The sequence below is a fragment of the Pempheris klunzingeri genome, chromosome 9 (assembly GCF_042242105.1).
Source record: "Pempheris klunzingeri isolate RE-2024b chromosome 9, fPemKlu1.hap1, whole genome shotgun sequence".
Lineage (NCBI taxonomy): Eukaryota > Metazoa > Chordata > Actinopteri > Acropomatiformes > Pempheridae > Pempheris > Pempheris klunzingeri.
This window is the reverse complement of record NC_092020.1, coordinates 15,665,821-15,692,088: the sequence shown is the minus strand read 5'-3', so window position 1 is coordinate 15,692,088 and position 26,268 is coordinate 15,665,821. Positions and strand designations below refer to the sequence as shown.

Genomic DNA, 26,268 nt, shown 5'->3' with positions numbered 1-26,268 from the left:
TAACTGAATTACCACAAAAATCACATCATCAATTAGAGGCCTGCTGCCCTCTCAGTAAGGCTACTCATCTCAAACTCCATATTTCTAAATGATATTCTTTGATATTGATCTTGAACTTCCTTAGGGTGGCGTTCTTTTGTGCTCAGACATACTCATGATCATCGCTACAAAGAAAAACCTTACTCAGTATCCTCAGAGTTTATATGTAAAATATGTTTTAACTCATTACTGAGCTATACTCTTTTTTTTATTAATGAATGTCTCACTATTGACTTTACTGATGTCTTATTACTGGTTACTGTCTTATTATTTTATTGTTTTATATATGTACTTACTTACATACAAACTATTACTTCATCTGTCTTCATCGTCCCATTGCGGAACCAATGTGCAGAGACACAAGTTTACACAGAGCCATATTAGATCCGTACCATTTGCCAGCGCCTACCGTCTTCTAGCCCGTCTGTGTGGTTCTGCTGTCGCTCTGTGTGTTTGATGAGGTGTGGAGGAAAGAGGAGATGTGGTCCTTTTTCGCCAGGGATCCCGTCAAAGACTTCGCTTATGAGCTTCTTCCAGACACCCAGGAGAAGTCTGGAATATGGAGCCTTCATCGGGGGAAGCGGAAGGTAAAAGACCGCTGACAGCCACCGATCCTCCGCTAACGGTTAACGGAGGGAGGCCTGTCAGTTAGCAGGCTAGCTAGTGTCTGTGTCTGCTCGCTGTTTTGGCTCAGCCTTTAGACACGACGTGCCGTGTTATAACGGCGTGGTTCCACACCAGGTTTGTCTGTATCCCCCTCGTCTTTGTGGCTGATTTAATGTCAGTGCTGGGTTTTTTTTTTCCTGTTGTCTCTGTGTGTCGTCAAGTTAAGCTAACGGAGCTAGCTCTGGCTTTGTTTACGCCGAGAGACAGACACGTATTTCTCGCCACGTCACCCCGTTTTAGCCGAGTTAACAACCAGTATTATACTCACTATTAAAACGATGCCTCAACACATTAATAAAGCTTTTGTCCCTCTGCACTGACAACACCTCGCGTAACCCGCAGTCTGGATTATTATCCTAATCTGGACAGTCGGTGTCAACGCTGCGGGGCCAGATAATGACAGCAAATACCAACTTCCTGTTGCCATCATGTTTATTGTGATATCTTTAAATGTCGTTGCTCTGGGTTTTCATCTCCTGTTTGGTGTAATTACAAAGCATGAACGTTTGACATGGTACTGGGTTAAATATCACTCGTCAGTCATGTGAGAGAGTAATCTCAGTCATTTCTCCTCAGACCAGCGGAGAGCCGGTGACAGTGTTCGTGTATGAGGTAGCCCAGGGGACAGAGCAGCAGACCCAGCTGGCCAAGGCTGCCTTCAAGCGTATGAAGACCCTTCGTCACCCTAACATCCTGGCTTATGTAGATGGATTGGAGGTATGTGTCTCTACACACTCTACACGTAATAGTTTTAAATGTTTGGAGGAAAGTGTAACTCAGCTTGATAAGAAACCTGTCTGAAAATAGTGATGGTTTTGTCATGCCGCCGTTATATTATTAGTGTCTCATCCCCATCATCTGCTTTTCTCTGCATGTTTACGTTCAGATAGAGGTGAGTGTGACTGTAGGTCTGTGATCTTTGTACATACGTTGTAGTAAATGTAATCATATTCTTACAGTTTTCTCAGCTTTGTGTGTTCAATAAGACCATAAATTGCCCAAACTAATACCTAAACTAACAATCCATGTATTCTGAACTGTTACACACTTGAAATTAGTGCATCTGTTGGTGTAGCCCATCACACGCCCTACCATAGGAATGAATAAAAATCAACATCTCGGGAAATATTTATTGTCCACCTTTTGTAGGTTGAATATTCATGACTCTGAAGATGTTTACTGCTCATCCTACTGCCTTAAAGCTTTGCTAATTCCTACCATAAATCCCTTTTTAAATGTTACTGTGTGTGCAAGGCTGTGCTGTGTTCCACCCCCCCAATAATTTAGTAGGTTAATGGTGGTATTTAAATGCATTCCATGTAATATAAATCTGTAGTGTAAGTATAGGTTATTATTATTATTATTGTGATGTTGTTTTTAACCTCTTCATTCAGCCATTGAGTTGAGGATTTTTGCAGTGAAGGTGGTGCAATGAAATATACACAATACATACACAGAATAATAGTTTATTTGGTGTTGTTTTACAGACAGAGAAGAGCCTTTACCTGGTCACTGAGCAGGTGACACCACTGGCAGTCCATCTGAAGGCCCAGGCAGAGAAGGGTGGAGCTGGGGACCTGGAGGTCTCCTGGGGACTGCATCAGATAGTGGTAAGGACAGGAGAGTCTGAAATTTGTAACTTTCAAGGGAGCCATAGTTGAGCCATTTCTGTCACCTGTCCTCTTTAAGCCTATTCCACTGCCGTTTTCTTCCTCCCACAGAAAGCTCTGAGTTTTCTTGTCAACGACTGCCACCTGCTCCATAACAACCTGGGTGTGTGGGCTGTTTTTGTGGATCGAGCCGGGGAGTGGAAGCTCGGGGCCCTCGACCATGTGGCCCCTGAGCAGGGTGACCCAAGTGGGGTCTCACTTCCAGCCCCCAAGGCTGTTTACCCAGACATGGAGAAGTATGACCCACCAGAGATGCCCAGTAGCGGTGTAGAGAAATGGTAAGAGAGATGTAAAAAAAAACAAGTCAGAATAATGATGATATGTTATACAGGATGAAAATGGGAGAAACAATTAGAAGATTTTCATGCAATATAAGTGCAGACATTACAGAAAGAACATGTTCATAGCAAGACTACATAAAGATATCTGAGTAAAGCATTGATAAACCCGGTCCTGGTTACCGCAGAGTTTTCTGTAGAAACCTTTGAACTGAACTGTGTGCGTGTTTGTTGCAGGACAGGGGAGGTGTGGCGGCTGGGCTGCCTTATCTGGGAGGTGTTCAACGGGCCACTACCTCGCACGTCCTCCCTGCGTTCACTGGGAAAGGTACAACACCTCAACAGTTCCTTTTGCAATTGTGCTTCACCACTGTCAGTGATTCCATGGTGTATTTCCAATTTGATATTCAAAAGATACTAGTAGCTTGTTATAGCTACTGAATACATGCTATTAACTTATAGTATTCAGCTTTTGGTCCAATTATACAGGTTATATAAAGTAATGTAAGGTAATTAGATGTATTTCATACTTCGTGGTGTCAGTCACGGCTAAAAAGAATCCTGTGTTGTTCACAGAGTTGTTTTCTCTCTTGTGACGTATTTGTGCCCACAGATTCCAAAGTCTCTGGTCCCTCATTATTGTGAGCTGGTGGGGGCTAATCCCAGAGCTCGGCCCAATCCAGCCCGCTTTCTCCAAAACTGTAGAGCCCCTGGAGGGTTCCTCAGCAGCAGCTTTGTGGAGAGCAACCTTTTCCTGGAGGAGATACAGGTCCACTCATTTGCATAAAGACATCTAACCATGTATAAAAGTGGTGTTCGTATTAAAGCTGCAATCAAACCTCACCAGTAAAGTCTCAATGCAAAGTATCAAGTTATAAATGGAACAAGGAAACTGTAAGACAGTAAACAACGAATAATGATATAATATATAATAAAAATTGTGGGTTTCAAATTTTCTCTCCAGATTAAGGAACCAGCTGAGAAGCAGCAGTTCTTCCAGGATCTGAGTGACAATCTGGACTCCTTCCCTGAAGACTTCTGCAAACACAAGGTCCTGCCTCAGCTGCTGACGGCTTTCGAGTTTGGCAATGCAGGCGCCGTAGTCCTCACACCCCTATTCAAGGTGAATCCTGAGCTCCCTGGTCAAATTTCACAGCTTAATAAATATCAGACGGTATACCACAGTGTCTCATGAATTTCAAAGTCCAACATAAACCAACCCATGTTCCAAACAAAGTCAATATTAGACGTGGTTACACTGGTACAAATATCTTAATCCTCTTTCTGCCAGGTGGGAAAATTCCTGTCTGCTGAAGAGTACCAACAGAAGATCATCCCAGTTATAGTGAAGATGTTTTCCTCCACAGACAGAGCCATGAGGATACGCCTGCTGCAGCAGGTACATAAGACCTGTTTCATCCAGCCAGCAAGAATCTCCAGCGGTGATTCAGAGATGTGTTTTGTAGTGTTATCGCATTTAGTTTTCCTGTGTACCATCCAGTAAGAGAAGTTTGCAGCTATAGATCAAGGAAAGAAAAAACATCAGTTAAATGCAGGAATAAATGAAGACTAGCAGGAAATTTTGTCTGTATGTGCTTTTTTTTTTAAGCCTTGTTAAAGGATAGAAACCTTTTATTTGCTCTGATGTTGTTTCTTCTGTCTGTCCCAGATGGAGCAGTTCATTCAGTATCTGAATGAGGCAGCAGTCAATTCCCAGATTTTTCCTCACGTTGTTCACGGCTTCACAGACACCAACCCTGCCATCAGAGAACAGACTGTAAAGGTAGTTTGCTTGCTTTAAACACAGCCACAAACCAGGATGTGTTACTACACCTGTACTGGATGATGTCAGCCTGCTGTAGCCATGAACCCTCTCTGTGTGTCCTTCCTTTCTGCCTCTCCAGTCGATGCTGCTGCTGGCTCCTAAGCTGAATGAGACCAACTTGAACCAGGAGCTGATGCGTCATTTTGCCCGGCTGCAGGCCAGAGACGAACAAGGCCCAATCCGGTGCAACACCACCGTCTGTCTGGGCAAGATCGCCTCCTACCTCAACGCCGGGGTAAAGTAGACTCACATTCAGTTAATTTAATGCAAAAAAAGCACTTATACCAAAGTTCAGTAAAGGATCCATTTGAATGGAAGAATTTGGTTATCCCTCTTTTCACAGACACGACAACGTGTTCTTATTTCTGCCTTCTCACGAGCCACTAAAGACCCCTTTCCAGCTTCACGCTCTGCTGGTGTACTGGGCTTCGCTGCCACACACAACTACTACAGCATAACAGAGATCGCTGCCCGCATCCTGCCCACCCTCTGTGCCATCACTGTTGACCCTGATAAGAGCGTCAGGGACCAGGTACACATGGCTGATGTAGATTTGTAACTACGTGGAAAACAGTTTGCCTGCAATGTAATTATATTAAAATTGTTAGTTATCAGCAGCAGCATGCCCCATTCATTTTTAGTTGTTGTAGTTCTTATAAGTTAGTAAAGAAAGAGAGGGCTAGATTCAAACTAAGGGTTAGTTACAGGTAGTAGTAGTAAATAAAGTAATGTGATACGAGTACTCTCATGCATTATGCCCAACAGTAAAACAAGAAGTTAACACTATGAGATACAATCTACCATCTGCAGGAGAAGATAGGCCTGAAGGAAAACACTTATGCTTCTGTGAGATTCACAGGACAACCTCTATTGACTGTTCTTGCAGTGAGAGAAGCTGCCACAGTTTCATAGCAGAACAACCACAGCAACTGTTACCAAAGAGGCAGTAGAGAGAGCATGCAGTCTAGAATATTTAAGAAAAGAAAGTAATGCAGAAAGAATGTCAGATTCTTTGTACAAAAAGGCACAATTATGTCAGCAAAATGTCAACATTGTATTTTAGAACATTAAGCTGGTCCCTACTAACTTATTTTAAAACACACTGAATTAGACGTGTCACATCTAATGAGCAGTTATAGAAATTAGCCCACTTATAATACCTGTTGTTTTACTCAGGTAAACCTCCTCCGTCTGGCTTCAATCTTGTATACAGACGTGTAACCTCTGTAGACTGTTTTGGTCATCACCGAAATATGCTGATATATTTGGTCACGATGTCCCCCCCCCCTGCCTTTCTCTCTCTGTCAGGCGTTTAAAGCCATCAAGAGTTTCCTCACCAAGCTAGAGGCTGTGTCAGAAGATCCCACCAAACTGGCTGAAATAGGTATGTAACACACTGCACTGAGCTGCAAAGTTTCCATAATTTTATGTCACTCAGAAAGGAAACCGGTGATTACGTGTTAGTTATTTGTTTATATACCTTGCTCAATTTCTGGGGAAAAGAAAATAAATACTTCTGTGCTTGACTCAAATACCTGGAGCAGAACGGGTTGATTTTCATTTCATTTCATTTCATTCAGTTATATTTCTGAAATAAAATTTTTCTGTCCCGTCTGCCTTGCAGAAAAGGACGTATCATCGTGTGCTCAGCCTGCAGGCACCTCTTCTACATGGGCCGGCTGGGCCGTGACTGGCATGTCCTCACTAACGTCTAAGCTGATTCGCAACGCTCCGGGGACAGAGGGGGGTGCAGCAGCTGAGGGCAGCGGGCCCACCAATGCCACCAGCCCGACCAGTGCCACTCAAGAAGCACCTGGTAGGGTTTTCACATTTGACTAACTCGACTCCTATTACATTGTTCCTCAGACCACCATTGCTGACCTGAGTTACTTTTTTTGAGGCAGTTTCTCAGATTTAGTGCAGCTCCCAGAGGAACCACAAAAGGCTTTCTACAAGTTGTTTCATATATGCAGTTCACAGAGGCTTTGTTTGGTGGAGTTTCTCTTTATAAAGTCCTGAATAAGTTATCTGAAACCTTATCTGTTTTCTTTCTATTGCAGATTCTGAAGCTAAAACTCCACAAGCCTCTCTGACTCACCATGCTGCCTCTAGTCGTGCCAACCAATCACAGACTGTTGAAGTAACAGACAATGATGACCAGCCAATAGGAGACCGCTGGGATGAGGAGGACTGGGGAAGTTTGGAGGTAGGATTTCACTACTTTTGACTGACAGAAAAATTGCAAATTATTATTGAGATACATTTGTATATGTGAGCTTATGTTATTACATAATTTCAAATCCTCAAATTATTGACCTTTTCTCATACAGGAGCCAGAGAAAACTCACACTGAGCCAGATGACTGGAATGCTGACTGGTCAGGAATGGCATCGTCCAAAAAGAAGGCCAGTGACAGAGGGGTATGAGCCCTTTAATTTGGATCTATTATTCAATACCACCTTGAGTGCTAATATTACTACTATGGTGTTAATAACACCTCTGATATTATTGGCACAACTTACCTTTAATAGTAAATCTACAGTCTTTATACTAGGCTGAAATGATAACAGTGAATTGTTTCCCCATATACCAAGACCAAGATAAAATTCATGAATTGGTCCAAATTTGGTCGGTTGGGTTTTGATGCTTTCACGGTCAGTTTGTGGTCTGATGCTCCTGTCTGTACATTTTTATCATTATTTTATTTTATTTCAGTTAGTCTCCACTTCAATCTTTTATCATCTTTCCAATATCTAGCTGGGTCAGTCGTCGTCCTCCACGGCAGTGAAAAAGCAGAGCTCCGATTGGAGCAGCTCAGGCTGGGAAGCCGATGACAGCTGGTCCAACGAGAAGGAAGGGCAGTGCCAGAGCTCTGCTGGCGAGGACGGCTGGGGCAATGACTGGGGGGAGGAGGACACGGACACAACCTTGGCTAACGCGTCACTCCCCCTGCCCGAAGGGGTGCGGTTAACCAGCGATTACAACTGGGACAGCAGCAGCACCGCAGCCAAGGTGGCCAGTCAAAACGATCTGTTCGCCAGCTTGTCCCAGCGAAACACAACTGTTACCACTGCCAACATGGTGAGGACAGAGGGGGGCAAAAAGACAGGAGAGCAAAGTGTGGTCAAATACAGCACATATACCTGTTTACTTTATGTAATTATCAGTGGAGGGATAACGGAGGAGACATTGGTGCTGTCAGATCTATTTAAAGTGGCAAGAAGATATAAACTTCTAGATGATAATAAAAGTTCAGAGCCACTTGGCATGAAGAATGGAACATCTGCTGTAAGGAAGAGTCTTTTTGGAAATACACTTACTCACTGCAGTGCAGAGAACTAGATGAGAAGATCAACATTGAACTCTTGTCTGTACAGCAAATATGAAGCTAGAACCAATAGGCTGTAAGCTTAGCTTGCTGTCAAGACTAGTTTATGTACAGATTAGACAAATGAGGTAAACTTTATTGATTGGTGAGCTTCAGCTTTTTTTAAACGTTTGGACAGAATCAGGCTGTAGATGAGGTAATAATTCTGCACCCTCTTGATGAGACTACAATTCTGATCTACAATTCAAGAAAGCATTTAGATGAAACCAGATAAATAAATAGTCAGGGATATCTTGGAAGCTCAAGCATTTTAGTTAAGTGATGTGTGCATTTCTCAGACTGGAGATGGCTGGGGTGCAGAGACAACAGGCGACTGGGGAGCTGAGGAGAGCTGGGAGTCAGTGGATGGAACCCAGGGTAAGTCTCTCAAATGGCAGCTTATCAGAAACGTGAACCTTTAGCTGCAAACAGATGTCACATTTACACCCACTTTGTCATTTAATAAAAGTCCAGGCCCCTGTGTATTTATTTGGTAATGTGACTTCACTGACATCAGTCACATCACTGGACCATTTTTACTTCTCCAACCCAAAACCTTCACTTCTGTATTCACTCTAATGTTCAAGTATTCTTTTCAGGTTATGTTCTCTATCTCACTGTGTCCCTGTGCATTGAACTTCCTGTCATCATCATCAACTAGGTCTCAGCAAGGCCGAGCTGTCCAAGAAGAAACGGGAGGAGCGGAGGAAAGAGCTGGAGGCGAAACGGGCTGAGCGCAAAGCTGCTAAAGGTCCCCTAAAACTGGGCGCACGCAAACTGGACTGACGGGGGACGCAAAGAAAGATGTGAGGGTGAGGATGGAGAGGGAGGATCATGGGCCACAGTGGATGGAGGCTTGACATTCCACAAAGGACCAGAAAGAGGCGTCAGCAGTGGCAAAATACTGTTAGCGCTCGCTAGGATAGACGCGTTGGTTGTTGGTGGAGCAGAGGAAAACTGTTGGTGTGATGACTCTCAGCTTTGGGATTTCTGGTCTCTCTCATTAAGGAACCAACAGATGAGCTGAAAAAGAAACGATCCAGTGCTCAGTGAATGCTTTACTGTGGATGGCAGAGCTGGAACAAACACACAGAGAGACATGAGGGGGCAGGGGCCGAGATGATCACACAAAATATCCTGTTTTTTTTAAATACATAACTCTTAAAGTTGCAACTGTAAAGTAAATGTATATAAATTGTGCATCTTGTCTTAAAATGACATGAAGAAATTACACTTTTTTTTTTTATAAATTGAGAAATATATATATAACAACTTCAGAAGAAAACATGTATTATTATGCTGAATGTTTTTCGGCACACACACACACACACACACACAGTGGATATGAATGTTTTAGTTCTGCTGTCACTACGTTACAGATTTAAGACTCAAAATCGACCCATGCATGCATTTGTGTATTTGTGCGGCCTAACAGAAGGTTTCATGGCAACCTTACACATGTGTTCAGCTTATTTTGCACAAACACTGTGCTTTACTGTTCTGAACCTCGCCTAACAGGTGAAGCATTAGACTGGTTTCCCATCCTTAAATGTGAGTCAGATCTGGATCTGCTGCAAATTCAATGGGTTCCTCCTTGACCCCTGCTACATCCTTCCACAAAGTTTCATGAACCAGTAGTTTTTCCATAATCCTGTTGGCAGACAGACAAACAGCACTGAAAACATAACCACCTTGGCAGTAGTAATAACCTCTTAAATTGAGGCTGGAGAACAGATGTCTATGGGAAACTCAATTTATGCGGTTATATGTCTCTTCCCATGTGTACTAGGTGGGGTAGTGCTGCGGTGGAGGGTTTATGAAATCAAAGGAGTTTTATTTTGAAATGTTTTTTGAACTTCCTGTCTTTCATGTGTACCTGTACAATCCTACAGACCTCATTAAACCCCTTTTGGGATTATCTGAGGAAGCAAGCTTTACCCATCAGTCATTTCTGACACTACTGGGTGTGGTCAAAGTTGCTTTTACTCTTTTGTTTGTGCCTTTTTTTACTTGCACATCTGTTCTGTAGGATCACACTCAAAAACTTTGAAAAGTGGACCTGAAATGTCTCCCACCAGCAGATTCTGTGTTCATTAGACCTTTCAGTGTAACCCCGCATCTCCTCTCTGTGTTGGGTGACATCACCAGTCGGCCTTATGTCCTGGTGTGAGGGGTCAGCTAAGAAACTGAGCGGTTAGTCCTGGTGGAACGACTGAGACTGGATGCAACCTTCTACAGAGAATCCAAATCTTGTAGCATGCGAGCTATTCTAAAAATAAATATATTTAAAATAAACTTATGCTTCTTCTTTAAAATTAAATGCTTTAGTCGCATTCCTCCTCAGCAAAAGTGTGAGCAACATATTTAGTGAACTGAAGTCAGGAGGGGTTTCCATATCTGAGATTTGTGCCTCTTCAGTAACACAATGGAGGTGACAGACCTCACTGTGGACACATTTAGGGACTATTTGGCAAAAATATCACAAAAGAAAATGTAAATTCTGTGGGTTACCCCTTCACCTCCATTGTGTTGAGCACTGATTTGAAAGATATTTTCCTACAGTTAATGTTTCTTTTAAAACTGCTTATTTGTACTGGACGGGCATCACAGAGATCGCTGTCTCAAAGCCTGGACACATGAAACTACGACTATGGTTTTCTGGCTGATAACAGAAGGTCCAAATGTGTCTGTTTATTTTTGAGGACTCTGTAATGGACTGGATAACGCCACATGATTCAGTGAGATCTTTAAAATCGCTGGAGGGGCAGATAAATTAGTAAAATAAAGACGAGTTCAAAGTATTCTGGGATAAGAGTAGATGGTTTGTCTTTACAACACAGTGATACAAGTGATTCAGTGTGCTGCTTTTAATTAAAACGTGTGGAAACGGAAGTGAAAAGTTAACAGCTAAAACCGAAGCCAGACTGACATGATGGATTCAACAACGATGATGCTGTGTGAGGGGACGCCATGGTGCAGAAAGAAATGCCACCATCCACAATCACACAAATTGTTCTTTATTTAAAACAATTACAATTAAATCAAGTCAGAGGAAGACAAAGTGCTTTTGATTCCAGTTGAACCGTGAGCTCATTATACATGAAATGTCAAAAAAAAACTGGACTGTTGAATTAACTCAGTCTAAATTTCTTCCTTCAGCCCAGGACCCTCCATTCATCAAGGTACTCGAATGATAAATAGGTCATAGTGCATATTATATTACATGGCTTTCCTGTATCACCACAATATCATAATGTTAGTTTATTATTATGTGTAACGAGAACCACCATTTAGACTTCAGAGACATTTAGGTTTGATTTTAGTGATTAACAGTATTTACCCACAAGTCAGCAAATTACATTTGTTTTTATCAATATAAAAGACCCCCTGACCTTGTGAATCTCATATCCTTGATTATCCAAAAATGCCTGCAGTCAACTCTTCATATTAAAACATTCAACATATTTCATCTTGGCATGTTAGTTAGTGGAATTACTGTTTGTTGTGCTTATATGTGCTGTTTATAGAAATTTTAAAAAGTCTGGAAAATACAGGGCACACACCAACCAGCCCTAGTTTGTTATTGAAACCAAAGAGGGCATGCAGAACAGATGGAGGTAAAGTTAAGCAGACAAGATAGAAAGGTTTCGCAGTTAAATTTGGCAGTATTTACTGTGAGCGATAAGTACCAGTTTGGCTTTGCTGGTGATCTGGCAATCAAGCCCCTGAACAGGCGACCGTGGACTTCGATCACTGAGTGTTCTTTTCTTTTCTGCTGCCTCCAAACAGAGCTCCTGCCAGAGCCACAATACCAATACCCACCGCTGCAGCCAAACCGGCGGCCATGACCACTTCTCCTGCTTTACGCACCTGCAGAGGGAAATGTACATCTTTTAGTTAGTGAGCAGGGATACAATCAACAGAGCCCTCTTCACATTCAAAACTCCATTGAAATTATCCACATCTCTGGGAAATATGTTGCTAACACATTAGGACTTTTTTTTAATTCTATCTTTTTGGCAAATAAGATTCCCGTTTCTATTATAATGTAATGGACAGCAGAAATGCTGGCGAAGAAGTGAAGAAACGTTTAAATGGATGTACTGACTAATCTTCCTGAAAAAAACATTTTAATTGCCTATTCATATAATTCAACTCTTTTTGTGTTTCTATTTTCTACTGTTCATAAACTCAAACACTCCATTTCCTCCATCTTCATAAATGGTCGACAGTGAAAACACCAGAGAAAATGACGGAAATAGATTCAGGACTTCCCTGCCAATGTCTGATATGCTTTAATTTGTGAAGATATTTGAATGTTTTCAGTAGATCAAATTACAATGAAACAACAATGAAGATACAATAGGTGACACTGCTCTTCTCCAGTGCACTGTGCATTACTCACCAAACTTTTGGTGATGAGGAGACAAGAGAGAAGTTTTTTTTTTGGGTCACACCAGCATAATCTTTTTTAGTCCTTTAATGAATTATGGTTTCTGTGTACGATGCAAATAATTTAACTAAACTAAATTCATCACACACTTGCACAACCCAGACTCCACTGGCGACACCCTGTCTAACACTAATACTCCTCCGTTTTTCACCCCAGCCCCAAGTAGCGTCTTGCATTGCAACAGACTAATATTGGCCCACTGACCTGTCGGGACTCGGCTTTTCCGTAACGAATCTCGTTTGCAAAGTGTTCACAGTTTCCCCTGAAGACGCAGAACGGCAGTTCGCTGCCCACCAGCGCACTGGTCTCCCTCACAATGACATGGGCCGGCCGGGGCTTGTACTCCTCATCCAGGCTGTTGTTGATTATCCACCGGTTGGTTCCCACTACGTCCCACAGCTCCTCTTTCTTCACCATGGCCTTCTCAGTTAGGACAGACATCATACTGCTGGCACCGGCATCTGGGTGCTCAGCTATGAATAAAAAGGAATGATGAGAAGGGAGAGATACAGACATGATTCGTACAGGGTTTGCCATTGCAACATATTGTGTTTTTAGAGGGGTTTGTGAATTATGAATCCGTTCAATCAAACAAAAAATCTAAGCTGATATTCTGGTCTGTAAAACTACATGTGATGGTGAATGTGGGCTGTTTTATTTTCCCGCCTGGGATGTGTCAGGATCGGGGGGGGGGGGGACTCACAGGGTGGTGCCAAGTGAACAATGAAGCCATCGCCAACGTACACAGCCCAGTGCTGATAGGACCCCCGGAAGATCTCAATCAAGTCCCCGACCTCTGGTTTTTCATCATACTTTGATTGGAACAAACAGAAACAAAGTGACATTTCAACAGATTGTGTTTGGCAACAACTGAGCAAAGTGACCTGACCTGAGTGGACTCTCTGACATAATCTGGGTGAAACTACGGTAGGATTTAAATAATTTTACAGCGATATAGGATAATACCTCGGACATAAGGTGTCCTGTGCATAACACATGATTGCTATAAATAAACAGCTAAAAGCAACCAAAATTAACTCTATGATCCAATTCTGAAAGACAACTTGCTCTCTCTGTGAATTCAGCTTTATTATAGAAATAATCCCACAACAAACTCTATAATCTAATGTTCTATATTCTGATTAAGTGATAATTTCCTAACCAGTGTCGGGGCCATGTCAGTGTTTGTATCGTCTGAAGACCTCGGACTGGTTTCACTTTCCAGATGACTTTCACCGCCTGAGGGAAGAGATCATTTTATAGACCTGTTAGCACACAACATGGGATACAGAGAAAAGGAAATAATATGGAAATGTAAAAATGTTAGTTTTAGTTTCCTTCTCCCTTTAGTGATAAGGTAAAGTATGAATACAACACAGCATCTTAAGAATAAATGTACTTCTTTCTTGTCTGTATATGCATTTAATTCTGTACTTCACATAATATCAATGTGCTATTCACATGGGTGCTGTGTGATCTTTCTTTTAATTAGTAATAATGTGTATAATCCTCCCTTGTAGATGATCAGTTACCCAGATGATGTGTTATTACTGCTCATCTGTATAAAGTGCATCTATTCACACTCTTTTACCAGCGTATTCTTAAACCAGTCTGACACAACAGTCCTGCAAGAAATCCTCCCTTCATGACGGTTTAAATGTCCAGATGTTGGCTTGTTTGCGAGATTGTGGTGCTGTTGAAGTGTATCTCACTAGACAGAGAGGTGTCTCTACTGCCTAACCTCAGTGGCACAAATGGGGTGGACAAATTAATAGAAACACCCCAGTGTGAAAAGAGTACAATTCAACAGCGTCACAAGCCTCCAAAATTATCCTAAAGCTGAATTAAGACCTAAGAAATATTATAAACTTAACAAAGGAGGCTTTAAGGCAGCACTGTTACGGTAGATTAGACCTTGGTTTTAATTAATAATCTGAAGGCTTTTTGTTGTCGAAATGTCCATATAAATGAAAGCTGAATCGAGAATAACACTAACTTTAGTGTGCGTTTTCTGTCTTTTAGTTCAGTTTTACTTGTTAATTAAAGCTGAAAGCAGCATTGAAGGCCCCTCGCACCTACACGCACGTCGGGGTGTCCCTCCAGTGCATGAAGGAGTTATGTCACTTCCTGTGTCCTCTATGTGGCGCTAGAGAACAGCCACTAATCACGTCCTATATCCCAGTATATGCAGTGTTGACTACACCGTAAATTTCATGCAAATCAAATGATGACAGCCACAGAAGTCTTACTTCCTGTTGCCACTAGGTGGCGCAACGACTGTGGTCGCTAATTGGCATGTAGATGTCTTCAGGGTTGGACTCTTGTTAAGTATGAGAAGTTTGAAACAGATTAGAGCATTTGGCGAAACGTCAAGAGCTTCATAAATTAGCATCATCCATATCATGGGAATGTCTTGACTGAATTTGAAGTGGCTGTGGCTAACCTGCTGGGATGGACACTCAGAGAATAGAACGTATCACTTCCTGTCAACACTAGGTGGCGCAATGAGTGCAGTTCAAAAGTGTTCATTAGATGTCTTCAGACTCTGACCGGCATCACATGTATTCAATTTGGTAAAGATTGGAATTTGTACAATCGAGTAACAGCTCTTCGAAATTTTCGAGGCGAAAGACCATGGCAACGCCTTTGAACAATAACTGTTAGTTGTCACACTGGATCATCATCAAGGTCTTGAGGATTTTCTGACAAAACATGACAAATGTCAAACACACTAGATAATCTGCACTGAAGTTACAATAACTTTGTGTGTCATGGCGAGACATGGACGCTTGACAGCTCGCCACGGGCGAGTTTTGTACAGACCTTTGATAACTTTTCATCGATAATGTCTTTTCTACGTGCTGACCAAGTTTGAGGTGGATCAGTTCAACCCCCTCAGATTAGTTCGTCAAAAATGCAATATGGCCGACTTCCTGTTGGGCTCAGGTCATCGCTTCCAGAGACTTTTTTGTACATCTTGAAGAGATACGTGTACCTACCAAATTTCGTATATGTACATAAAACGCAGTTCCGGGGCTTGAGTTTTGGGGGCGCTATGGAGCCATTTTGCTACACCCATTTGCAAGACCCATAAAATACGTCATTTTTCACCACGAAAGTTTCATGAGTTGTCGTGTATGTGTAGGCCCTCAAATTTGCAATTTACTTCGGAGAAGTAAAAGGAGAAGAAACATTCCTTGCATTTCAACAGGGTCCTCGCACCGCTTGGTGCTCGGGCCCTAACCAGCATTTAAGAACTTTTTCATGTTAGTATGTCTTTACGACCATTAGCTAGCTTCAATAAACAACATTAGACCATCTACATTTTCTCTGTAACCTACTGTAATGTAGACAATGAGGTCAAATCATTAAAGGGAACGTGTCGTGTTATTCAGTTCAGTGCAAGGCATCACATTAGCAGGAAGGTAATGGTTAGCCGGACCTGCTCGGTGTTTACATCATCCTATTAGCTTCCGTTTAGCTATAACAGCTATAAACACTGTGAGTTAGCATCGAGGAAACCGCCCTCAGCTGACATTTACGTTCAGTTTATGCAAGCGCGTTGATAGTCCGTCTTTTTACCTTTAATGTTAGCCTCCACAACTCCTCTTCTTATCAGAGACGCCACCAAAGCTCAGCTGGGAACGATCAGCTGATTGTTGCTTTTTTTACCTCTGGCCTTCACAATAAAAGCCCAATTCAAACACCACCGCGCCATGTTTAAGAAAGACAGACCATCATCTACAGTCAAAAATTATTCTTTATTCAAAACATTTGTAAAGAAAAATTAAATGTCAAAGGAAAAAAAGGACTATGAATGATAAAAAAGTCTTTAAAAATTCATTAAAACATCCATCATCATCATATTTCATCTTGGCACATTAGAAAGTGGAATTACTGTTTGTTGTGCTTATATGTGCTGTTTGTAGAATACATTTTTTAAAAGTCTGGAAAATACAGGGTCTTGATCCCAAACCAAAGAAGGCATGAGGAACAGGTGGGGGCAAAGTTGAGCAGACAGGGTAGAAATCACCCAAATTGCATTTCAATTTGGCAGTATTTTCTGTGAGCGATTACGATCACATTGACTTTGATGACTGTGTGTTCTTGTTTTCTTTTTGATCATCTCCTGCTCAGGATGCCACCAGCGATCATACCTATTCCTGCAATGGCAGCCAGAACCACTGATGCAGCAGTACTTGCAATGACTGCTTCTTCTACGTTAGACGCCTGCAAAGGTAAAAGTACATCTTATAGTTAGAGATATGATGAGCAGAATCTTCTTCACATTCAAAACTCAATTAAAATGATCAGTGTAATATATTGATAACACATTCAAACATTTTTAGTTTATCTTTTGTACAAATAAGATTGCCTTTCTATTATAATATAGCCTAATGGACAGCATAAATTGAGATAATGCTGTTGAAGGGGTTTGAGAAGTTGAGTTGAGAAAATACCATTTAAAATGAAAATAAAATAAATACGATTTTCAAATAAATCCAAGTAAATCCTTGCTGATGTCCAATATGCTCTAATTTATGAATATATTTGAATGGTGGACTAGAGTAGAGTCTTGCATGTAACAGACTGATATGGGCCCACTGACCTGTCGAGACTCTGCTTTTCCATAGCGCAGGTCATTCACAAAGTGCTCACAGTTTCCTTTGAGCAGGTCGTATGGCATCTTGTGGCCCACCAGCGCAAAGGCCTCCTTCACAATGAGGTGGGCCGGTCGGGGCTCGTACTTCTTGTCCAGGTTGTTGTTAATTCTACAATTTTCAAGTCGCGTCACGTTCTGCAGTTTCTCCTTCTTCACGATGGCCTTCTTAGTTTGGACAGACACCATACTGCTGGCACCGGCATCCGGGATGTCAGCTATGAATAGAAAGGAGTGATGGAAAAGGAGAAAGAGATGTGATTCATACAGAGTATGTACAAAACATATATTGTATTTTGAGTGGTTTATAAATTATAAATCACTGGCACGCCCTATGGATCAGGACTCACAGGTCAAGTGAACAATGAAGCCCTTGCCAACGTACACAGCCCAGTGTTGATAGGGCCCTCGGAAGATCTCAATCAAGTCACCGACCTCTGGTTTCTCACCATGCTTGGATTAAAACAAACAGAAACAAATTGACATTGTACCGACTTTGTCCCCTTTCTAAGGAGTGGAAATGTAGGCTACACTATTCTGCATGTATCAAAATAAAGGCAGTTCCTTGTTTTGTTAAAGAGCACCTGTGTATTGACCTTTACTCATGTGGACAAAGTACGGTGCAGGGAAGCTAACCTACATCCACTGCCTCATATCTTGGTGACTAAAATATAATCAATAACAATAAAAGATGATAGCCATTGGCGTGACTATTTTTATTAATATGAATGCTTAACTTCACTCTTCACTCTTGGTCTTTCAGCCTAAGAAGCTCTGAGAACCATTTTGAAATGTTACTTGTGGAATTACAGTAAAAACTCTGAACAACAATTAGCTTTATTACAGAAATAATTCCTACAAACTCTATAATCTAATGTTCTATATTCTGATTAAGTGATAATTTCCTAACCAGTGTCAGGGCCATGTCAGTGTTTGTATTGTCTGAAGACCTCGGACTGGTTTCACTTTCCAGATGACTTTCACCGCCTGAGGGAAGAGATCATTTTATAGACCTGTTAGCACACAACATGGGATACAGAGAAAAGTGAAAGACACAGAAATGTAAAAATGTTTAATTTTCACATTTTTCCTGTGTGTGTATGCTGTGCCATTCAAATGAGCATAATGTGGCCACTCATTGTAATAATAGTAATCAGGTAATCATTTACTCTTGTGCTCACCAGATAGTACTTCTATCCGCACCATTAGCCTTGGCAGCAGAAATAGTTTCTGGTGGGCACGAGATAGTACCACACACTATCTCGTGCGCACCACAAACAAACTGTGTTGTAAATTTTGGCCCCTTCTTTGATTGAGTTTGACACCCCCGACCTAAGAACTTTAAGATGCCTTGCGAATGGCCAGCCAGCTTTAATAAAGTATATTTGTTACATTTCTCTGCTGTTACAAAGCTTAAGTCGGTCACTTCCTCCCCGAAAATGTCTTTGTTTAGTTATAGCACTTTAATATCTGGTATTTCGGAAAACCATGGACAGTTTATGAAAATAGTTTGTCATTCCGTCCTCTTACCTTTGTCGGACTTCTCCTCTTCTCCTTCTTTTTCTTCTTCCACTTATTTGACCGACGGTGGCAACGCCTTATTTAGTAATGGAATGGGCTGAACCCCACACATGGAGTCATTTTCAAGTACAAATGTCCACTTTCTTAGACAAGTGAGCTGATTTAAATATAGTTTCAGGTGAGAGCACACAGGTTATTTAAAAGTAAAGTCTGAGGGAGTTGTGTAAATATCCTATGTTCTCACTCAATTGGTCTTTTAACAGTCTAGTAGTTGAGTTTTGTTCAACGTTTCTGTTTCAGTTTCCATTCTATTCTATTTCATTTGGCCTCTACTTCAAAATAACAGCGCACAGTTATTCAAGATAACTTTATCCAGGATGAAGAAATAAATGCTGATGTCTGTTGTGTGTCACCCCGGCAAGCTTCAATGTGTCCTTCCATGTCTTTTCTTCTAATGATAGTTTCTCAAAAAGGGCAAAGAAAAAGTCTCCCATGCCTGGACTTTATCTTGGCTGCTAGATATCTATGTGCTAAAAATGTCTGGGTGTTGGGTTGGGTTTGTAACTATCTATAAAGCAAGCCATCTGTGTTTGTTTGTGTGTGTGTGCGTGTGTGTGTGTGTGTGTGTGTGTGTGCGTGTGTGTGTGTGTGTGTGTGCGCGCGCGAGGTAGTTCTTCAATTTTTTTTTTTTCCATAAACATTTTATTATGAGTTTTTTTTTCTTTTCAAAGCGATACAATTTTCAATTATACTCGTTCTTACGAAGCAGTTCAGTATCACATGTTTTGCACAAACATAGGAAACAAATATAAAAACAAAAGCAATAACAGAAATAGAATAACCCGAGATAACACATAAAACAGGGCCTTTCAAGAACATAACTTCTCTTTTGTAATTTAGGAGGTAGTCATCTCTAGATACAGTACATGATTGCAAGGGATTCAAAAATTTGTCAAGTCATCAGAAACATCAAAGTCCTTGGTAAAGTCAATAAAGGGTCCCCAAATCTTTTCGAATTATTGTTGCCTTATGTATATATGTTATTCTTTCCAAAGGTAAGCTAGACAACATCTGTTTTAACCATTGGGAGATGCCAGGTCCATTCATATTTTTCCAATTTATAGCAATACATCTTTTTGCTATCAATGAGCTTAAATCAATAAAAGTACTTTCTGCTTTACTAAAGTTATGTTTATCCGGATATATAGCTATTATAAATAATTTGGGATCCAACGCAATCTGTTTTGAAGTTCTTCAATTTTATTCATCAGATCAACTTCACACTTTGGCGGGTCACAAATAAACAGCCCGACTGTCATAGTCAACATCTTAATGCAGACCTATGATCTTGCTAAACTCTTTACAAAAACGTTTATAGTGATAACACTTTTTTTTTAGCAGGGAAAAACACACATTCATTCAACATAATTAGTGAAAAGTCCTTTTTACACATTTTTTGCTGGTCTTAAGCGATTACTTAAAATAAATTTGATATACTTAACCGGGCTTTTATCAATTAATTAATTGACCGATAAATCCAGTCGCGCGGTGGATACGTCCACGATCACAGCCACTAGATGTCGCCAGTGACGTCATCTCTCTGTGACGGTTTGCCTTTTTCTAACGACGAAGAAGTCCTCATTTCCGGTTTTGGGGCGCCCTTTCGTTGTATTTTTGTTCTCAAACTGGACAGAGGAAAGAACAGAAAGCTGCCACTGTCGCTCACACCGGAGCTTCCACAGCAGAGAGGTGGATTTGATGCGACGCTTTGATGTTAGAGGACCAAGCGATGTCTGTGGTGTTTGACGGGAGTCCGCTGAAAGCGATGCAGAGCTCACACACTTACACCCCGCAGACTGCCCTGAGGTGAGTGAAGCGGAGGGGAACTGACACCACACACACACACACACTCACACATTCAGACTCTAAAGTCAGTTTAGCACATGGTTTTTGTTTTGTATTTAACGTAACTGCACAAAAATGAATGAGACATATGCTTAACTGTCACTGTTGTCGTCATATTGTCCTCAGCGATACATTGAGTAATGTTCGGTTAATCGATTATTCATGTACTCTAGTTAAAGGTTGAACAAAGATATATGTCCATCAGAAGTTCTTAGTGCCTAAAATGCTGTTTTACAATAGTTATTTGTTCTGACCAACATCAAAAAACACAAGCAAAGCCAGTATTTGTAGAACAGGATCCAGCAAATGTGTTTTTTTTTACTTTATACAAGATTTAAATGGATTATACGTTATGTTGAACATTACCAAGTTCTAGCATCCTAATTATCAAGACATCTGCTTGGATGTTAAAAAAAGATTGACAAGCTGGATACAATATCTGATTTGTAAATTACCAAATTGTTGAGAATTCATTTTCAAACTCCTTGATTAATCACTGTTGCTTTAGCACTAATGTATTAAATATTAATATTTTTTCTAGATATGTTAGAGCTACAGCAGTTTTTTGATCAAAAGAAATCAAATGTTTTCTTACATTTCATAGACGAACCAATGAATTGAGAAAATAATCTGCAGATTTATTGATAATGAGAAGAATCATCAGTCGCACATGTAATATGTCTATCTCTTTCATGTTAATAGAGATGTGTAAATGGATCTCTATGGATATTCTGAAAGAATCTTCCCTTCTCACACACATAACGCCTTTTATTTAATTCCTTTTCCTCATCATTTACTGTTTGCAGGTGCAACACCTCCCACTTTGCCCATTATTTCATCATGTCCTTTCTCCTGTAGCACCCAGGAGCTGTCCCAGGAGATCAAGTCCTTCATCAGCGGTATTGACACCGCTCAGGGTCGGAAGCTCAGTGTCCGCGAACACGCCCGCTGTGCAGTGCGCCTGCTGCGCTCGGTCCCAGCCTGTCGAGGGGCGGTGCTAGAGCATCTGAGGGGTGTTTACGATGAGCATGTCTCCACCTTCCTGCACAACCTGGAGACTGAGAGTGATCCCAGCTCCGGGGTCAGCTCTAACCTGGAGGACATCATACAGGTGTGATGACTTGACGACACACATGGGTACCTTACCTTGAAAATCATAACTGGTATTTTCCACCATTTCCTCACATTTAACTGCAATTATTCATGAAAATAACTGGCAGATTTAGTGAGTAGTAATGAAAATGTTGCAGCCATAGCATTCTGCACCGTGAACTAAAAAGTCATCATCTGGTGCCGCTCACACTAAAGTTTCTTGTTCTGTGATGCCATCAAAATGAAGATCAACTAAAGTGTATTTGTGTAGCCCAACATCACATTAAGTCTCTAAGTTGGGTTTCTAGTCCAATAAGAGTAACAGATCCACACCCTGTTCAGTCTCTCTAACCTAAAATCCTTTCCCGCAATCATCATCATATCAGAATGGCTGTTATTTCTGTTTTTCTGTAGGAGGTTCATGGTGTTCTGTCAGAGTTTATCCGTCTCAACCCCCGCGCCTGGGCCCCTCTGGTATCTGCCTGGGCCGTGGACTTGTTGGGCCAGCTGAGCAGCAAGCACGCCGGCCGCAGGGTGGCCCCCCACTCCTCCAGCCTCAACGAGCTGCTCCAGCTCTGGATGTCCTGTGCTGCCACCCGGTCCCTCATGGAGGCCTACTCCCAGTGTTTGGCCGCCATGCTGGCCTGGTGCCCTGACGCCTGTGTGGATGCGCTGCTGGACACCTCAGTTCAGCACTCCCCACATTTTGACTGGGTGGTGGCTCACATCGGCTCCGCTTTCCCGGGCACTATCATCAGCCGAGTCTTGGCATGTGGACTCAAGGACTTCTGCTCTCATGGTGCAAAGGACCAAGGGCTAATGGTGATGGGAGTGGATAAAGGCAGCAGAGTGCCCAAGATTGGCTCAGTGGTTGGAATTCTTGGACACCTCGCAGCGCACCACTCAGACAGCATCAGGAAGGAGCTGCTCAGGATGTTTCAGGAAAGCCTGAGTCCATCAAGTCCTTTGTCTCCCACTTCATCCTCCACATCTTGGGAGAGTTCACCCCAACTCCGTCATGCTGCAGTACCATTTCTGGTGCAGCTGGCTGCGATGTCCCCCAACCTCTTCGGAGCGGTGTCTGCAGAGCTGGTAGAGCTGCTACGCCCTCCTCTCCTGCTCCAGCTGCAGGCCTTGCTGCAGGGCCTCCCCAGAGAGGAAGTGGATAACATGCTGGGACTGGCCGTGCACCTGATTAGCCAGAGTCCATCAGGAGGGGCCCGCGTCCTCCGTTTTCTGGCAGACACAGCCACCCCAGCTTCAGTCATCATCTCCGGCCCCACACCCTCTCCTCATGAAGGAGTTAGAGAAGGTTGCGATCGCCTCCTCCAGATGCTGCTCCTGCACCTCCACAAACTGGTCTTCAACCGCTCGGATGGAGCTGAAGCCAATCCTTATCACTCTGCTTCCTCTCAGGCCCAGAGGGTCATCCCCTTCTTGGAGGAGCTGCAGTCTCACATAGGTGAGCTTTGTGCCGAGACACTGCGACTGGAGAGAAAGCGTCATCTCTGGCTGCACCAGTTGCTGTGTCTGCTGTCGGTGTATGGAGGTCCCAGCGTGGCTACCGAAGCCCTCTGCCAGCTACTCACCCAGGCCCGCAACCCGGAGGAGCTGGCTCTGGCCTGGCAGCTCCACACCACGCTCTCCTCCTGCATGGTCGGACTGATTCCTGCCGCTGTGGCTCACTGCGTGGCCCAGATCCATACACACACTCTGGGCCCCCGGCAGCTCAGGCAGCTGCTGCTTAACCTGGCAGCAGCCATCCAAAGTCAAGATGAGGAGAGAAGAGGAGCAGCAGGTGTTCAGTCTTCCATGGCCACCCAGGTGGGCTCAGCGGTCTCGGGACACCTCCATGATTTTTCCCCGCTCCTTCTCCATGGTGACTCGGCTGTATCTCATGCTGCAGTGCGCCTCCTGTCGTGTAGCCCGCTCCCTCGCGCCTCCTCCCCAGCACACCTGCTCCTGCTCTCCCGTGCTGCTGTCACTCATTTCTTTCTGGCGCTGCGGAGAAGAGGGGAAGGGGCAAAGGTGGGGAGAGATGGGGGACAGGCAGTGGAGGCGGTGAACTCTTCAGTGCTGCTCCTCTCCCGTTTTGCAGCATATTCTCCACTCACCCTCAAAGCGGTACTTCAGCAGCTGGTTGAGGGATCCCTACATAAAGGCAACGCAGACCTGTTTGGAGGGCAGATCGCAGACATGTCTGGCGCCCCTGTCACTTCCCCATCTGTTGCCCCTGACGTCGGAGCTTCTTTGCTGGATATCAACTGTCGGTTTGGTACCACCGTCAACTTTTCTGGCAGCGTGTGGTCTGTGTTTCATGCAGGAGTGATTGGCAAGGGGCTGAAGGTCCGAACAGCCACTCCTCTGCCTGACCCATCGGGGGTCATCCAGGTGAGTGTCGTTGAGCAAAATGTGGGTAAGATAATAGCAGTGCAGTCAAAGCTATATACAAATCAGGGAAGATGTTTTTCTGTATACAGTAGGTCATGAGTGCACATGACTGCAGTTTTTCAATCAGTTTGAACTTGAAACTACATTTTCACATTAACATTTAACAGGAAAAAAATACACACATTCTCATTGAGTGTTAGATGATTGTGGGTAGGTGTACAGACTGAAAATGTGTCAGTGTGTCATCACCATTTTTCTTCTGTCTGCAGAACGTCCAGACTCTGCTGACTGTCATAGTCCAGTGCTGCAGCTCCTCTGGTCTCAATGGCTCTATCAATGGCTCACGACCGCCGTCTGACCCTGATGAGCCGCTGCCCATCAACGCCGAGGCAGCCAAGGTTGTTGCTGTCACATTGGTGGAAAACGTCTGTCCTGATGTGGCCAATGGTGAGCTGTCATGGCCCCCAGAAGAGCATGCCCGCACCACGGTGGAGCGAGACATCCACATTCGGCGTTGCTTTGAGGCCCACCCGGTGCTCTTCCATCTGCTTCAGGTGGTGGCCGCTGGACGTCCCGCTCTCTGCTACTGCTCAGCCGTGCTCAGAGGCCTCCTGGCCACTCTGCTGGCGCATTGGGAGTCGTCCCGTGAAATGTTGTCCACAGACTCCCCGTGGCACCTCCAGGCTTCATGCCTCCTGGTGTCTTGCATGGGAGAGGGTCAGCTCCTGCCTCCTGTGCTGGCCAACGTCCACGAAGCTTTCCCCGACCTGACTCCCTTTGAGGTGAGGCTGCTGCTCCTGGCTGTGTGGGAGTACGTGAGGGGCAATGGGCCCATGCCCCAGAAGTTCGTCTTCAACTCGGAGAAGGGCCTGTTCTGCAGGGATTTCTCACGGGACGGTGACGTGGCAAGATACGTGGCACCAATCCACAGCGTCCTGCATAAAAACATTGATAGATTGGGACACCTGTGCTGGCGGTTCCAGCTCTGAAGGGGTGCAAACTGTGAGGAGCAGCTGACAAGGAATACATAAAGACTGTAAGATAGACAGAAAACTGTGTTACATTGCTCCAAGAGAGGACTGCAAAGTTGCTATCACTGTACTTCAGTTTCATACAAGTTTAGCTCTGTATAAATGTGCGTGTGTGTGAGTGTGTACCTTTTGTACCATATTTTTAGACTTGATATGTTTCTAACTATTTTTTTTCTGTGAGAAAGACCAGAGAAATGGCACACGTGTATATTATGTTCATACACCATCTGCTCCACATAAAATACAGCCTTAATGTGTCATTTTGGTTGAAATACAAACCAATTCTACTAAATCATTTATAGATTGTTTTGCATAATTTTCAGATTGTTCATGTTTGAAAATTGAGGCTACAAACATGCCTTGCATCTCTTGTTAAATGCACAAAACTGCTGTTTCAACCACTTTACAAAATAAATCTTCAGTTGGTCCTAGAATTTGTCTTGGATTGAGCGTCCTTGTTGATGCTAAAATGTATTATTAGAGGACTTTGCAGCTAACGGTTTACTAGTTTCCAACTTTTCTCTTTGTGACTCCCTAATGCAAGTGTAAAGTTTGTTTCATTTCAATCATTTTTAGAGGCATATGGAAGTAAAACTATTCACGTATCACAGGAAAACAGCAAATATTAGAGAAAATTTTGAAATATAATCATAATTGTGGGGGAGAATGTTGTTTCTTTTAAATCCTATTTTATGTGATTACTGGGGGCTAATCATCTTACAACCCCTTAGATACATCTTGTGATTCCTTTAGGGGGTCCTGACCCACATTTTGTAAACTACTGAATGGGTTGAACAAAATGGAAACACCTGTACATTATATAATCCATTAGCCCTGCAGTTGTAATAACACCAATTATTAACAACATTTTTCAACACAATTTAATTGAAAATTACCAAAGAGTTGTATCATCTTTTTTTTATCTATCTGAAGTGGCTCCCAATCTTTCACTTGTGAACTCTTAAAATGATGTGATGAATGTCTTCTTGTAACCCTTTTAAAACAGATTACGGCTTTGGCAGTGCAAGCAAAACTTGATTTAGTTGTCTATTCACAAATGGGAGACAGTATTTTACAGAATCACAAAGGAAGAAAAACAAAGTAAATCATCTTTTGACCGCTCAGATTTATTTAAGGGGGTTGCTTTAAGCTTTAAGTAACTAAAATCTTCATGCTGTCATATTGCACTGACTGTACATGTGTTCCCATTGTACGTTGCACTGGTTGAAATCGATCCAGTTCAAGCAGCGGAGGGACAAATCCGGGACAAGTGTGCTCACTTCACTGACTGGAGCTCAGCGATGACGTGTCCCTGTCTGACAGGATAAATACGGATATGAAGTTCAGGTGTACCCGGCCTTTATCATCGG

At 42.8% G+C, this 26,268-nt stretch overlaps 4 protein-coding genes across 5 annotated transcripts; 2 read left to right on the top strand and 2 right to left on the bottom strand.

Moving 5' to 3' along the window:
- Nucleotides 1–446: 446 nt before the first annotated feature.
- Nucleotides 447–10,140, top strand: scyl1 (SCY1-like, kinase-like 1). The gene is made up of 18 exons (XM_070837437.1): nucleotides 447–626; nucleotides 1,282–1,422; nucleotides 2,193–2,315; nucleotides 2,427–2,653; nucleotides 2,891–2,981; nucleotides 3,267–3,422; nucleotides 3,618–3,776; nucleotides 3,945–4,052; nucleotides 4,323–4,436; nucleotides 4,558–4,713; nucleotides 4,822–5,010; nucleotides 5,787–5,862; nucleotides 6,103–6,294; nucleotides 6,539–6,684; nucleotides 6,809–6,898; nucleotides 7,236–7,559; nucleotides 8,145–8,223; nucleotides 8,507–10,140. Exons 1-18 carry the CDS (start codon nucleotides 519–521, stop codon nucleotides 8,629–8,631), a joined length of 2,604 nt encoding a protein of 867 aa, XP_070693538.1. The 5' UTR covers nucleotides 447–518; the 3' UTR covers nucleotides 8,632–10,140.
- Nucleotides 10,141–10,841: 701 nt separating this feature from the next.
- LOC139207664 (phospholipase A and acyltransferase 3-like) lies at nucleotides 10,842–17,916 on the bottom strand. 2 transcript variants are annotated; one of them, XM_070837403.1, is made up of 5 exons: nucleotides 15,881–15,950; nucleotides 13,461–13,537; nucleotides 13,002–13,110; nucleotides 12,503–12,771; nucleotides 10,842–11,715 (listed from the first exon to the last, which is right to left on the bottom strand). In XM_070837403.1, exons 2-5 carry the CDS (start codon nucleotides 13,473–13,475, stop codon nucleotides 11,596–11,598), a joined length of 513 nt encoding a protein of 170 aa, XP_070693504.1. In that variant the 5' UTR covers nucleotides 13,476–13,537; nucleotides 15,881–15,950; the 3' UTR covers nucleotides 10,842–11,595. The 2 variants fall into 2 exon arrangements, with proteins under 2 accessions (XP_070693504.1, XP_070693505.1); XM_070837404.1 differs by lacking the exons at nucleotides 13,461–13,537; nucleotides 15,881–15,950 and adding an exon at nucleotides 17,869–17,916.
- LOC139207666 (phospholipase A and acyltransferase 3-like) lies at nucleotides 16,041–18,545 on the bottom strand. Its single transcript, XM_070837405.1, has 5 exons — nucleotides 18,489–18,545; nucleotides 17,869–17,945; nucleotides 17,309–17,411; nucleotides 16,908–17,176; nucleotides 16,041–16,528 (listed from the first exon to the last, which is right to left on the bottom strand). Exons 2-5 carry the CDS (start codon nucleotides 17,881–17,883, stop codon nucleotides 16,421–16,423), a joined length of 495 nt encoding a protein of 164 aa, XP_070693506.1. The 5' UTR covers nucleotides 17,884–17,945; nucleotides 18,489–18,545; the 3' UTR covers nucleotides 16,041–16,420.
- Nucleotides 18,546–20,115: 1,570 nt separating this feature from the next.
- ints5 (integrator complex subunit 5) lies at nucleotides 20,116–25,320 on the top strand. Its single transcript, XM_070836665.1, has 4 exons — nucleotides 20,116–20,345; nucleotides 21,243–21,495; nucleotides 21,891–23,867; nucleotides 24,137–25,320. The coding sequence occupies exons 1-4, from the start codon at nucleotides 20,251–20,253 to the stop codon at nucleotides 24,854–24,856; spliced, it is 3,045 nt and encodes a 1,014-aa protein (XP_070692766.1). The 5' UTR covers nucleotides 20,116–20,250; the 3' UTR covers nucleotides 24,857–25,320.
- The last annotated feature ends 948 nt before the right edge of the window (nucleotides 25,321–26,268 follow it).